General features: G+C 36.5%; 1 protein-coding gene across 7 annotated transcripts in view; it reads left to right on the plus strand.

Annotated features, from left to right (window-relative positions):
* The window catches only part of FNDC3A (fibronectin type III domain containing 3A), a 178,205-nt gene that overhangs the window by 118,765 nt on the left and 43,993 nt on the right, over window positions 1-15,447 (plus strand). For all 7 annotated transcript variants that reach the window (XM_032874034.1, XM_032874032.1, XM_032874035.1 and 4 more), the window contains 2 exons: window positions 6,492-6,649; window positions 15,298-15,357. In XM_032874034.1, coding sequence (XP_032729925.1) covers window positions 6,492-6,649; window positions 15,298-15,357 — 218 coding nt within the window. The remainder of the gene's footprint in view (window positions 1-6,491; window positions 6,650-15,297; window positions 15,358-15,447) is intronic.

A 15,447-nucleotide genomic window follows, 5' to 3' on the forward strand; every position in this document is an offset into this window, starting at 1 on the left:
TTGTTACTCTCTTACTACCCTCTCCACAAAAGCTTATCTTTAATTTTATACCATGTTAGGAAATTGAAATAAGCCAGTCACTTACCTAATAAGTCTATCTAATAAGTACTTATCTAATAAGTATTATGGTTTCTACTTTTTCTACCTAAATAGATTTGGATGCTCTAGTTTTCTTCCATTCTAATCTGAGGTCTCTGAAAAAATTAAGCTTATACATGTAAATTAATGTAAACCTACACAGAATTATTTCATAATAATAGCTAATACAAGTTTACTTAGTGTCAGACTCTGTTCAGGGTACTTTGAAAACATATGCATTATTTAATTTCTAGAACAACCTATTGTGTACTCTTTTCCCTATCTTACAGATGAGTAAACTGAAGCAAGAGCAGGTTTGATAAGAAATTCAGTCAATAGCTTTCCAAAATCTATGTCTATCCAAATGTATATCACTAGATTAATAAAAAGAATTTTCAAGCCTTAATAGAATTGGTATTTGAATGAAATAATAGTTTATACTAGCAGCATTTACTTGTTACAGTCTCTAATATCAAAAGCATTATTTTTCAGGCCATAAATCTTAAAACAGTTCTTTTAAAGATTTTCTTGCCCAGTATTATAAGGAAGATGTAATTTTGTAAAATAAGTCCTGTGTCATAGAAAAAAGTCATGTTGTTGGTTTGGTTTTGCTTTTTTTTTTTTGTTCATTTTGTTTCTATCTTTACTAAATTACTTGTGAGCTGTGAAGTATAGGTTAGGGGTGTGTGTGTATATCTGTGTGTGTGTTTGTGTGTGTGTGTGTTTGTGTGTGTGTAGTTGTTTTTGCATGCTCTTGTTCATTTAGAGCACCAAAATAAATGTATCACTTACTCTGTAAATATTTGACCACTAATAAAATGCCATATGCTGTGCTGAATGCTGGAAATAGATAGGCATGGCCCCTGCTTTCAGAACTTTTGTTAGTAGATTAAGTCATGGAATAAATGTAAGATTATATCTGTGGAGTGCCAGAACAGAGATACAGTGCTATAAGAATATATAATAATAGGGGAACTAGGCCTTGACAGGATGTTAAAAGAAATTTCACTAAGGAAGGATGATGAACTGAAATTTATTTTTTATAAGATTATTTATTTATTTATTTATTTGACAGAGAGAGAGAAAGTAAACAAGGGAACACAAGCAGGGAGAGTGGGAGAGGGAGAAGCAGGCTTCCTGCAGAGCAGGGAGCGTGATGTGGGGCTCTATCCCAGGACCCTGGGATCATGACCTGAGCCAAAGGCAGACGCTTAACAGCTAAGCCACCCAGGTGCCCCGGTGAACTGAAATTTAAAGAAAAAGTAGTGGTTGAACATTGTGGACTGTGAGGGTTAGTGTGGGGACAGTATTGCAGAGAGCAACATTTGAAAAGTACTAAACATAACACATTTGAGGAACCAAAAAAAAAAAAAAAAAGGCAAATTTTATTTCTGAAGTAAGCATACAAATAAAGACTCATTTCAGATGATTTCCAAACTGTATTTTCTACCCTCATTATTCACCACTTTCTTTAGAACCACATCTCCTAAGGCATCCTAAAGAATGTTCCAAGTTCATGGTCGCCTGGATGGTTCAGTTGGTAGAGCATGCAACTCAATCTTGGGGTCATGAGCTCAAGCCCACATTCATTGGCCATAGAGCTTACTTTAAAAAAAAAAAATTGGGGAAAAAAAGAATATCCAAATTTGTATGTTTTGCTAACAACTAGAACTTTATAGAAAATCAGTTTCTTAATCTTTTCTAAGTTATTTTCTCCATTGTTTCTCAAAACGAAAAAGGAATTGAATTAAATAGATCCCTTTTGTTCTCTGTTTCCTTTCAGTATATCCATCAGTTATCACATACCTCTCCCAAGTTTTCCTGATCACAATATCAATATCACCTTACATTTCCTCTTTATCTTTAATGCCAAACTGAAATCCAAGCTTTAGCAGTTCTTTTACTTAGAATTTCTAGGATCCACTCTTCCCCAGCTTCCCACATACACACAGAGGTACTACATCTTTACACAGGAATTCCACTGTAGCTTTATTGAAGTCCACCTCCCTTTTCTTTACAACCCTTTAATAATCTTTTGAAACCGGCACTAGATACAGCATTTTTATGCATTGTTCAGATTGCATTTTTCTCCTTGGCTTCCCAGCACTGTTTGACACTGTCCCTCACTTACTATCTTAAAACCATTACTCTTGTTTTCAAGACTTGACTGTCTTCCTCTTTCCTTTGTGATCTTCTTAATGGCCCTTTGTGTTTCTCTTTTCCCCTGAATCTGTGCTTCCCATGGGAGTGAAATTACTAGAGCAGCTTTTCAAAATACACACTCATACATGTTCTTTGGACACCAGGTTATAAGTATAAACTTAGGAAAACAAATTACTCGTTCCTATAATAATTACCCATTTCTTCTTCTACCAAATTATATCCCAACCAAATCCTTTAAAATTTTATTTAAAGTTCATTTCTCATGAAGTTTTCCACAGCAACCCCAATGTAATTACTTCTTTTTTTGTGCCTTAACATTTATGTGCAAGTAATAAAATACCATTTTAATAGACTGAGTTGGGATCAAGACTTTCTCTGTAAAAGCAGATTCCTAGAAAAGTTGAAATTAGCAGTGTGTCTGTCTGTCTTTTAAGTATATTTTCTAAATTCAACAATATATCCTGGAAGTCTATTTAGTTAAATGTTAGAAGTATAGATTAGTTAGAAATTTTGCTGATAGTATTCTACCAATGTTAATTTCTTAGTTTTCACAAAATTACATTATTATGTAAGATACTAATAGAGGAAGCTGGGTATACAAGCACTCTGTATACTTACTATCTTCCCAACTTTTCTGTAAATTTAGATTTATTCCAAAATGAAAGTCTTTTTAAAAATATTATATTTGATTAGTTATGGTAAATAAATCATCTCACTCAGCAACTCTTGTAGGTGAGACCTGGGACCCTAAAGGTTTGAGAGTTCAGTATCATCAAGCAAATTGTGGCAAGTCTTTTGCCTTCCTCCTTAAGTTCCTCTCTACCACCTATACTTTTAAGTCAACTTCAAAAATTAGGTGCCAATTCATGCTTTTGGCTGACCTACCTTCAGAGTATTGTTCACTTACTTGTTCTCATAGTGTAACAGGATAATCTCATAAAATCAGATTCCAAGTACAGTATACTTGAAAGTACATACAAATTCAGAGTACTTGAAAGGTTGTACATATATGTATGTAAACAGTAGGTTTCTTTAAAAAAAAAAAAACAAAAGCTACAGTAACCTATAGTTACAGGTTAATAGCCAGATGGACATGGTTAAAACAAGGAATCATTTTAAGCACATTGTAAATGAAACATAGTACTAAAACATTTTTAAGGTAGTATGACAGTAAGTAAAATATATTTCTGTGTTTTAACAGAAGCAGAATATATACAGTAATAGCCTTCTAAATTTATTCAGGCTTTAAGAACTTTGAGAAGGGGAAAATGTCATGCTTGTGTAGAGACTGCTATACTGCCTCATTAAGATAGGGGTGGTCCTCATCCTAGTGATTGGTGGTTTTATATTTAGAAACACTGGGATAGGGGCGCCTGGGTGGCTCAGTGGGTTGAGCTGCTACCTTAGGCTCAGGTCATGATCTCAGGGTCCTGGGATCGAGTCCCGCATCGGGCTCTCTGCTCGGCAGGGAGCCTGCTTCCCTCTCTCTCTCTCTCTGCTTGCCTCTCTGTCTACTTGTGATCTCTCTCTCTGTCAAATCAATAAATAAAAAATCTTTAAAAAAAAAAAAAAGAAACACTGGGATAGTCATTAAATATAATTTTCTTAAGATTTTATTTATTTGACAGAGAGAGACACAGCGAGAGAGGGAACATAAGCAGGGGCAGTGGGAGAGGGTCTGCTCTGCTGAGCAGAGCCCGATGGGGGGCTCGATCCCAGGACCCTGGGTTCATGACCTGAGCTGAAGGCAGACTGAGTCACCCAGACACCCCTAAATATAGATAATTTTACAGCAAGCTTTTACATTAGAATCTAGGTGTGATCTGATAACCTTTCTTACCAGTCTTTAGTTTAATCCTTAGGCTTTTTTCCCTCTTTATTACTTTTTTATTATAAAAGAATACATATGCATAAATTATTCCAGTAATCCAAAATGTACAAAATACTACTAACACCTTCTGTTTTTTTCTCACAACTCTCCCTGTATCCCACCACACATATGCACAAAATCCCCAAAGGTGAGAATTAGTACATTTGTATAGTATATTTCCAGATACTTGTGTGCATTTAAAAAAAATTTTTTAACACAACTGAGATCATAGCATACATACTGCTTTGTAGCTTCCCTTTTCCCCCATTACATAGCATCAATATATTAAGGACATGTTTAAATGTCAGCACATAAATATTTTCCTCATTCTTTTTTGAACACCTGCATAGTAATGTGTTAAGAAACTGTACTCATACTTCCAATTTCTTGCCATTAGTAACAGTGCTGCAATAAATATTCTTAAGTACATGTATTTATGTATGTAAGTTCATAGGATATTTCCCTGAAAAAAGTTCAGGAATGGAATTATTGAACTATAAGCACATTGTAAATTTTTATAATGGTTCCCAAGTAGCTCTACACAGGGATCCTACCAGTATATACTCTTAAGTACATTTAAGAGAGTGCCCATTTCTCCAAACCATTAACACAGTGGCTATTACTAGCTCTTTAATCTTCCTAATGTGTTAGTTGAAAGGTGGTACCTTATTTTAATTTACATTTATTTAATTATGAATATAGTTACTCAAAAATAAACTCAAAATGCATTAAAGACCTAAACTTGAAACCTAAAAACATAAAACTCCTAGAAGAAAAAACATGGGCAGAAATTTCTTTGACATCGGATGTAGAACGTTTTTCTGCATCTGTCTCCTTAGGCAAGGGCAGCAAAAGCAAAATTAAAATGTTGAGACTAGACCAATATGAGATAGCTGAAAATTTACACCTCTCAGAATGGCTAAAATCAAAAAGACAGGAAATAACAGGCATTGGCAGGGGTGTGGAGAAAAGGGAGCCCTTGTATACTTTCTGTGGGAATGCAAATTGGTATAGCCATTGTGGAAAACCATATGGAGGTTCCTCAAAAAATCAACAGAACTACCATATGATGCAGTAATTCCATTACTGGGCATTTATCCAAAGAAAACAAAAACACTAATTCAAAAATATATATGCACTCCTATGTTCCAGCATTATTTATAATAGCTAAGATATGGAAGCAGTCCAAGTAGCCACCCATAGATGAATGACTAAAGATGTGGTATGTGTATTACCATATATACAGTGGAATATTACTCGGTCATAAAAAATGAAATGTCACCATTTTCAACAACATGGAAGGACCTAGATGGTATAATACTAAGTGAAATAAGTCAGAGAAAGACAGATACCATATGATTTCACTCATATGTGGAATTTAAGAAACAAAACCAATGAGCAAACAAAATAGTAAAGAGACCAAATAACAGACTCTGAAATACAGAGAACAAACTGGTGGTTGCCAGGGGGGATATGAGTTTGGGGATGGTAAAGTAAATAAAGGGGATTAGGAATACACTTAAGGGAGCACCTGGGTGGCTCTGGATTTGAGCATGAAGCCTGCTTAAGATTCTTTCCCTCTCCCTCTGGCCCTCCCTCTCTGCTTGCTTGCTTGCTTGCTTGCTTGCTTGCTTTCTCCCTCTCTCCTTCCCTCCCTCTCCCTCTGCCCTCCCTCTCTGCTCTCTCTCTCTTTCTCGCTCTCTCCTTCCTTCCCTCTCCCTCTCTAAAAAATAATAATAATAATCATCATCATCATCATCACACCATGGTGAGCACTTAGAAATGTGTCAGATTGTTGAGTTACTATATTGCACATCAGAAAAGAATATAACACTGTATGTTGATTATACTTCAACCCATTTCTCTAAACCCTTACCTTAACACAATGGAGATGTTACTAGCTTTTTAATCTTCTAATCTATTGGATGAAAAGTGATACCTTGTTTTAGTGTACCATTTATTTTTATGAATGCATTTACACATCATTTCTTACATTTCTTTGGTCAGTCCATGACCTTTGCTCATTTTTCTCTGTTCTTTATCTTATTGTAAGACACTTTCTACATTAAGGAAATGACCCTTTTCAATACATTACAAGTGGACTTTATTCTTTTTTAACTGTACATGGTGTTTACACTAATAGTTTTGAATGGCCTATAATGGTCTTTAAATTTTTATTGAACCCATCTACCCTTTTATAACAGATTATATCTCATCTACAAATGGACAGGTTTCTATTTGTGGGCCATTTTATATAAGTAGATACAGATATATTTTATTTAATCTTGAAACCTCATTAAATTTTCACTGTTCATTATTCACAGTTATTTCATTATTTACAGTTGTTTTCAAAGAGCTTTTAAATATTATGTTTTTGCAGGCCTCAGACATCCAGGCAAGGACAGTAGTACTTACCTGGTCACCTCCTTCCAGTTTCATTAATGGTGAAACAGATGAGACTACTGTACCAGAGCTCTATAGTTACGAAATTCTGGTCTCAAGTACTGGAAAAGATGGGAAATACAAAAGTGTTTATGCGTAAGTACTTGTTATGTTTTATTCCTTCCATTATGTAAGTTAGTGATTTATCAAAAAGAGTTTAATACTAATTTTGTTCTGTTTTTCCCTCTCAGTGCATTTATTTTGAATCTATAAATCGACAAGTGATACTGATTTCAATGTATATAGTCCAAATACCAGCTGATAAACGTCTGTCTCCTACCGCTTGAAATAATTGCTTTCATTGGCTACATTCAGCGTTAGTATTTTTCAGTAGGCTCCCTAGTAGATATTTCACTATTCACATATTCCTGAGACATTAATATAAATTGTTGTATGTAGAAGCCCAGAATGGAAATAGGAAACTGTTAGATTATGAACTCATGAAATCTAATGCTCCTCTAAAGAGTTGGATTTAATTGTTAATATGTCAAGCTAATACCCTAGTGTAAAATGAATTTAGTACCATTGTTCCTCATTTGTATGTTGGTATGTTAATAATCATATTTTGAAAACCTGTCATAGTTCTCTTTCCTTGGCTGAAAAATGTTATAATGCACCGAAAGCCTTGGAAAGAGTCAGTGGCTAAAACTGTGACATTTATGACTGACAATTATAAAATAAATAATTTTTTGTCCTTATTCATATAGAAGTTGCTTATCTAATGAAAAAGTAAAGAGTAAAGTTTATTACTAATAATAATTTAAACACTGGGAATATTATAAAGGAAGTGATTAGTCATTTGAATGTTCATAATTAACATAGAACACTGGACACATCAACCTTCTTGATATCTTTTCAAAAAATAGCTAATATAAGGAAGAAAGGAAAGTGAAACTGCTCCAGTTTACCATCTAGTTACATAAGGTTAGAAAAATATCCTGTCTCCTCCTCTCTATTGACATTTCCTTGTATTTATTCTATTCGTATATCTTAAAAGAGACAAAGCTACCTACAGGGTAAATAGGGGTTAAAGGGTCATCAACAGAAGGTTTCTTTTTGTGGTAATGGCTGTTTCTAGTTAGATGGCTGCTTGCTAGGAGGAAGCATTTACCTCCATTTGCAGCCTGATCGAAGAGACAAGAGGGTTATTAGTCACCTTCTTTACACCAATTAAGGTCTCTCTCTGAGGATGCTACTACAGCTGCCCAATTCTTTCCTCAGTGGGACCCGTTTTCTTATATTTACTGGTTTTGATTTGAGATGTGGTGGTGGTGGGGAAGGTCCATAAAGTGGAGAGGAAAGAAACTTGGCTAAAGGAAAAGGAACAGAGAACAGTGGTTTTTTTAAAAAAGAAGTAGAAAATGGGCTGGGTTTTTTTGGCCACATATATAAGTAATAGTTGTAACAAATGATCATTTTAGGAAAATGTGCTATTATATTTAAAAATGTGAAAATGTAATAGTACCCATGAGTGAAATGCTTTACTTCAAAATTTTCACTTTTTTAATGATATGCTCATTAAACTAATATTTTACATAAGATTCCATTTTATAGTCTAACAAAATGCAGAAGTGACACACTCCTTGTAAAAACTTGGTACTTTTGATTTCAGTGATACACGGTTATTTAGCATTTTAGTTGTGAAAAATGACTTTCTAAATAACTGAAACTGGTTTCTTGTCTTTAATAAGCTAAATACCTTCCCTGACTGCACACACACGCGCACACACACACACACACACACACGTCTGGCTTCTACCATTGATTTGCTTAGGACACCTTTTGTTTTTGTGGGGGTTTTTTTGTTTGTTTGTTTGTTTGTTTTAATTTAGTGATTCATCACTTATATACAGCACCCAGTGCTGAACATAAAAGCTCACCTCCTTAATACTGATCATCCATTTAGCCCATCCCTGCACTTCCCTCCGTCAACCCTCAGCTTGTTCTCCATCCTTAAAAGTCTCTTAGAATACTGCTTCTCTCTCTTTCTCTTTTTGCCTTCCCAAATGTTCATCTGTTTGTTTCTTAAATTCTACATATGAGTGAAATCATAAGGTATTTATCTTTCTCTGATTTATTTCACATAGTGTAATACACTCTAGTTCCATCCACGTCATTGCAAATGGTAAGGTTTCTTTTTGATGGCTGAATAATATGCCTGTGTGTGTATGTATGTGTGTGTGTGTGTCTGTCTGTCTGCCTAACATCTTCTTTATCCATCCATCAGTGTATGGACATCTGGGCTCTTTCCATAATTTGGCTGTAGTTGATACTGCTGCCATAAACATTGGGATGCAAGTACCCCTTCAAATCAGTATTTTTGTATCCTAGTTGTACAATTGCTGGGTCATAGGGTTAGTTCTATTTTAACTTTTTGAGGAACCTCCACAGTGTTCTCCAGAGTGGCTGCACCAGTTTGCATTCCCACCAGCAGTATAGAGGGTTTCCCTTTCTCTGCCACCTCGCCAACACCTGTTGTTTCCTGCGTTGTTAATTTTAGCCATTCTGATAGGTGTGAGATGGTGGTTATGATTTGTTTCCCTGATGATGAGTAATGTTAAGCATCTTTTCATGTGTCCATTAGCCATCTAGATGTCTTATTTGGAAAAGTATATATTCACATCTGCCCGTTTCTTAACTGGATTATTTGTTTTGGGGATGTTGAGTTTGATAAGCTCTCTATAGATTTTGGATAATAATCCTTTATCAAATATGTCATTTACAAATATCTTCTCCCATTCCATAGGCTACCTTTTCGTTCTGTCGATTGTTTCCTTCACTGTGCAGAAGCTTTTTATCTTGATAAAGTCCCAGTAGTTCATGCTTGCTTTTATTTCCCTTGCCTTCAGTGACATGTCTAGTAAGAAATTGCTGTGGCTAAAGTCTGAGGTTGCTGCCTGTTTTCTCCTCTATTCCTATCTCATGTTTAGGTCTTTCATCCATTTCTAATTTTGTGTGGCATAAGAAAGTGATCCAGTTTCATTCTTATGCATGTGGCTATCCAGTTTTCCTAACGCTATTTGTTGACGAGATTATCTTTTTTCCATTGGATATTCTTTCCTGCTTTGTCAAAGATGAGTTGAGCATATAGTTGTGGGTCCATTTCTGGGTTTTCTCTTCTGTTCCATTGATCTATGTGTCTGTTTTTCTACTAGTACCATACTCTTAATGACAACAGATTTGTAATAGAGCTTCAAGTCCAGAATCATGATGCCTCCAGCTTTGCTTTTGTTTTTCAGGATTGCTTTAGCTATTTGATGTCTTTTGTGGTTCCATACAAATTTTAGGGTTGTTTGTTCTAGTTCTGTGAAAAATGCAAAATACTTTGATAGGAATTGCATTAAATGTACAGATTGCTTTGGGCAGAACAGACATTTTAACAATGTTTGTTCCTCCAGTCTATAAGTGTGGAATGTTTTTCCATTTCTTTGCGTCCCCGTCAATTTCTTTCAAAGTTTTCAGAGTACAGATCTTTTACCTCTTTGGTTAAGTTTTTTCCTAGGTATCGTACAGTTTTTGGTGCAGTTGTAAATGGGATCAATTCCTTGATTTCTTTTTCTGCTGATTCATTGTTGGTAAATAGAAACGCAAAAAATTTCTGTACCTTGATTTTATATTCTGCAACTTTGCTGAATTCATTTTCAATTTTTTGGTGGAGTCTTTTGGGTTTTCTACATAAGAGTATTGCATCGTATGCAAATAGTGAAAGTTTGACTTCTTCCTTGCCAATTTGGGCACCTTTTCTTTCTTTTTGATGTCTGATTGCTGAAGCTAAGACTTCCAGTACTATTTTAAATAATAATGATGAGAGTGGCCATCTCTGTCTTGTTCCTGACTGTAGAGGAAAAGCTCTCAGTTTTTCCCCACTGAGGATAGTAGCTGTGGGTCTTTCGTATATGACCTTTATGGTGTTAAGATATGTTCCATCTATACCTATTTTGTTTTGAGGGTTTTTATCAAGAACGGATGCTGTAAAATTTTGTCAAATGCTTTTTCTGCATCATATGGTTCTTAACCTTTCTTTTATTAATGTGGTATATCACCCTGATTGGTTTGCAAATATTGAACCACCCCTACAGCCCAGGAATAAATCCCACTTGATTGTGGCAAATAATTCTTTTACTGTACTATTGGGTTTCTCTTGTTGAGATTTTTTGCATCCATGTTCATGAGGGATATTGGCCTGTAATTCTCCTTTTTGGTGGGGTCCTTGTCTGGTTTTGGAATCAAGGTAATGCTAACCTCGTAGAATGAGTTTGGAAGTTTTCCTTCTACTTACGTTTTTTGGAACAGTTTGTGAGAAGTATAGTTATTAACTCTTTTAATTGTCTGGTAGATTTCCCTTGGAAAGCCATCTGGCCCTGGGCTTTTGTTTGTTGGGAGATTTTTAACTACTGATTCAATGTCCTTATTGGTTATGGGTCCATTCAAACTCGTATTTCTTCCTCTTTCATTTTGGTTTTGTATGTTTCTAGGAATTTGTCTCTTTCTTCACTTGCCTAGCTTGATGGCATATAATTTTTCATAATATTCTCTTAAAATTGTTTGTATGTCTGTGCTGTTGGTTGTAATCACTCCTATTTCATTCATAATTTTATTACTTGAGTCCTTTCTCTTTTCTTTTTGATAAGTCTGGCCTAGCAGTTTATCAATTTTATTAATTATTTCAGAGAACCAGCTCTTAGTTTCATTGATCTGTTCTACTGGGGTTTTTTGTTCTTTTTTCTGTATTGCTTATTTCTGCTCTAATATTTATTATTTTCCTTCTTCTGCAGGCTTTAGGCTTTATCTGCTATTCCTTTTCTAGCTCTTTTAGGTATAAGGTTAGGTTGTGTATCTGAGACTTTTCTTGCTTTTTGAGGTAGGCTTGTATTGCAAGGACCTCTCGGGTCCTCTTAGGATCATCTTGTTTTAGACTGTCATGTTTTCATTTTTATTTCATTTCATTGAAGTTTTTTTATTTCTTCTTTGATTTCCTGGTTAACCCATTCATTCTTTCATTGGATGTTCTTTAACCTCCATGTATCTGTATTCTTTCAAAATTTTTTCTTATGGCTGACTTCAAGTTTTATAGCATGGTGGTCTGAAAATACATATGGTATGATCCTAGTCTTTTTGTACCAGTTGAGGCCTGATTTATGACCCAGTATGTGATCTTTTCTGAAGAATGTTCCATGTGTACTTGAATGCATGTTCTGCTGCCTTAGGATGAAATGCTCTGAATGTATCTGTTAAGTCCATCTTGTCCAGTGTGTTATTCAAAGCCCTGTTTCCTTGTTGATCTTCTGCTTAGATGATCTGTTCATTTGTAAGTGGGGTGTTAAAGTCTCCTACTATTATTATATTATCAATGAGTTTCTTTAAGTTTGTTAATGATTTATATATTTGGGTGCTCCCAAGTTGGGGGCATAAGTCTTTACAATGTTAGATCTTCTTGATGAATAGACCCCTTAATTATGGTATAATCCCTTCTTCATCTCTTATTACAGTCTTTGGTTCAAAATCTAGTTTGATATAAATTTGGGTACTCCAGTTTTCTTTTGGTGTCCAGTAGCATGATAGATGATTCTCCATCCCCTCACTTTCAATCTGCAGCTGTCTTTAGGTTTAAAATGAGTGTCTTGTAGGCAGCATATAGATGAGTCTTACTTTTTTATCCATTCTGGTACTGTGTCTTTTGATTGGAGCATTTAGTCCATTAACATTCAGAGTAATTATTGATAGAAAGGAATTTAGGTGCTGTTGCGTTACTTGTAAAGGTATGTTTCTGATGATGGCCTCTGTTGCTTTCTGGACTTTGTTGTTTTTGGTCTTTTTTTCCCTATTCAAAGAGTTTCCTTTAATACCTCTTGCAGGGCTGGTTTAGTGGTCACAAACTCCTTTTGTTTTTGTTTGTCTGGGAAATCCTTCTATCGTGGATAGACAGCCTTGCTGGATAAAGTATTCTTGGCTTCATTTTTTTCCCATTCAGCATGTTGAATATATGCTGCCATTCTCTTCTGCCTGCTAAGTTTCTGTGGACAGGTCTGCTGCAACCCTGTATTCCCTTGTAGGTTAAGGACTCTTTTTTCCCCTTGCTGCTTTCAGGGTTCTTTCCTTGTCTGTGTTTTTGTGTGTGTGTGAATTTGACTATGATGTGTCTTAGTCATGGCCGGCTTTTGTTGAATTTAATGCGAGTTCTCTGTGCTTCTTGGGTTTCGATGTCTGTTTCCTTCCTCCAGATTAAGGAAGTTTTCAGCTATAATTTGCTCAAATAAAACCTTATGCCCTTTTTCTTCTTCTTCTTCTTCTGGGACTCCTCTATGATCAAATATTACTATGTTTTTAAGGAGTCAATGAATACCCTAACTCGACATTCATGATCCTATACCTTTATTTTCTCCTTCTTTTCAGCTTCATTATTTTCCATAATTTTATCTTCTATATCTGTATTCTCTGCTTCATCCATCCTCATTATCATTGCATCCAGTGGATTTTGCCTTTTGGTTATACCATTTTTTATTTTGGCCTGACAGGTTTTTAGTTCTTTTATCTTTGCAGTAAAGGATTCTCTAGTATCTTCTGTGCTTTTCTCAAGCCCAGCTAGTATCCTTATAATTGTTGTTTTAAATTCTTATTCAGGGGGCTCCTGGGTGGCACAGTGGTTAAAGCCTTTGCCTTCGGCTCAGGTCATGGTCTCAGGGTCCTGGGATCGAGTCCCGCATCAGGCTCTCTGCTCAGCAGGGAGCCTGCCTCCTCCTCCTCTCTCTCTGCCTGACTCTCTGCCTACTTGTGATCTGTCTGTCAAATAAATAAAAAAAAAATCTTTAAAAAAAAAAAATCTTATTCAGGCATCTTATTTATATCTGTATTGATTAAGTCCCTGGCTGTTACTTCTTCCTGTTCTTTCTTTTGGGGTGAATTCCTCTGTTTTATCAATTTTGGGGGTGATTCTTAGGAAAGCCTCTTGTACTCCTGCTCCTGAGAGTTAATTGGCTATATATATATAAATTTTTTTTTTAAAGAAAGAAAAAGAAAAAAATAAGGTTTTCTACTCTCTTGGGCCTGGTGATTCAGGAGGTGTTTCAGAGTGTTGCACTCTGCAGTTTTGTTTTGGCTGCTTCTTCCTACATGTCAGTCCTCTATAGAATTCTCTTTGCCTGTAGTAGGTGGTATTTAGACCTTGTCTACCAAATGGCAGGTTTTAACTAGGTGTGTTTTGGTCTGCTTGTTGAAAGAAGCTAGATCCATCCAAAAAAAAAAAAAAAAGAAAGAAAGAAAGAAAGAAATGAGATCCTAGATCCTATTTCCCCTAGAGCTGAAGCTTTGCAGCACTCTATGATTAGTAGACTTGGTGCATGTGAGGGGTTTGTGCTAGTCTTCTGGCAGATGGTCCTGCTGCACTGATTCTCAGGCGGGCTTGCCCTAATGGAGATGTACTTGGAGGGTACCGGGGCCTGGGGTGAGGGGGGCGGTGCTTGGTGTAAGTAGCTCCAGCCTCCACTAGGAGGGCATGGGGTGGTGCTCTGTTGCTCACTGAAGTTGGTTAGTGCTGATGGGTATGGGGGAAATGGTGTTGCCCTGCTTTCCGACCCATACTGGGGAGTTTGTGTCTGCCACTCTTTAGGAACCCTTCTCAGAAGAGCAGTCACCCCTCTTGTGTTTCAGCTTCTGTCAGATTCCTGCCTTCACCCTGTCTCTCTCAGGTGGCACAGTACCTCCTATGTTTTATCTCAGGCACGGGGCTGAGTTTCAAAACTCCCAATTTTATGGACTCATGCTGATCCTCTGGGGGAGGGTCTTGCCATGCTGTGGCCAGTGCCAGTTTGCCCCAGTAAAGCAGTCCCACAACTGCACAGTGGCTCCGAATTTACAGTAAAGTGCAGCAAAAAGCATCACCAAGGTTTGCTGCCCTCAGCCAGTGTCTGTATTCCCATGTCAGTGAACAGGGATGCACATTGGTGCTGCCAGTTCTTTTGCCCCTAGAGAGGCTATCCACCATTCCCAAATGCATTCCAAAAAAGGGAACTGTTCTTCCCTGTGTGACCCGGGGCATCCTCAGACCACACTGCCCACTCCCAGGTCTCTGCCCTTCTTCCCCACCAGAGCACTGCTAAGTCTGCCAGGCACAACCCACCAATGGCACAGACTTATCAAAGACTTTGAGCTCCACTGCTTATAAAAATTTGCTATAGTCAGCCCCTCTTCTTTTCTTAGTCACTGGTTTGGGGGAAGATTTTTTTCTTGTGCAGTCTCCTACCTGCTGCTTCAGTTTTTCATTTCTCTCTCTCTCTCTCTCTCTCTCCTCTTGCCATGATCAGGGCTCCCACCCCTCCACAGCACCTACAGCTGTTCTCTCCCCAGATGAACTCTCCACAGCTCTTACCTTCCACAAAGTGGCCATTTTGTTCTCTCGGTCCTCAGATTGATTTTTTGTGTGTTTAGAATGATTTGATATTTATCTAGCCATATTGGAGGGAATAGGCAACCTTAGGAGCCCCTACTCCTCCACCATCTTAACTCCTCTGTGCACACACTGTTTGGACACCTTTCTATTTAAAAGTGGTATGCAGGTATATAACTTAGGTTTGGTATATATTCTTATTACACAAATTCTATATTGATGGAATCTGAATATGGTTACAACTGGTAAAGAAAGAAACAGTGTAATTTCATAAACTGCCACAAACTGAAGCGTATATAATGTAAATCCTCTGGAAATTCTTCTTTATCAAACTGTTAAATGTTCCTTTTTTTTCCCCCAGAGGAGAAGAAACAAATGTCACTTTAAATGATCTCAAACCAGCTACAGATTACCATGCAAAGTAAGGAATGTCTACATGTTGTCTTAGTATGATATGATAGAGAATAGGTAGTTTTTTAAATAATTTCATTAAAAGCCTAGTATATACTAT

The sequence above is a fragment of the Lontra canadensis genome, unplaced genomic scaffold (genome assembly GCF_010015895.1).
Source record: "Lontra canadensis isolate GAN:19392208 unplaced genomic scaffold, GSC_riverotter_1.0 scaffold51, whole genome shotgun sequence".
In the NCBI taxonomy this organism is placed as follows: domain Eukaryota; kingdom Metazoa; phylum Chordata; class Mammalia; order Carnivora; family Mustelidae; genus Lontra; species Lontra canadensis.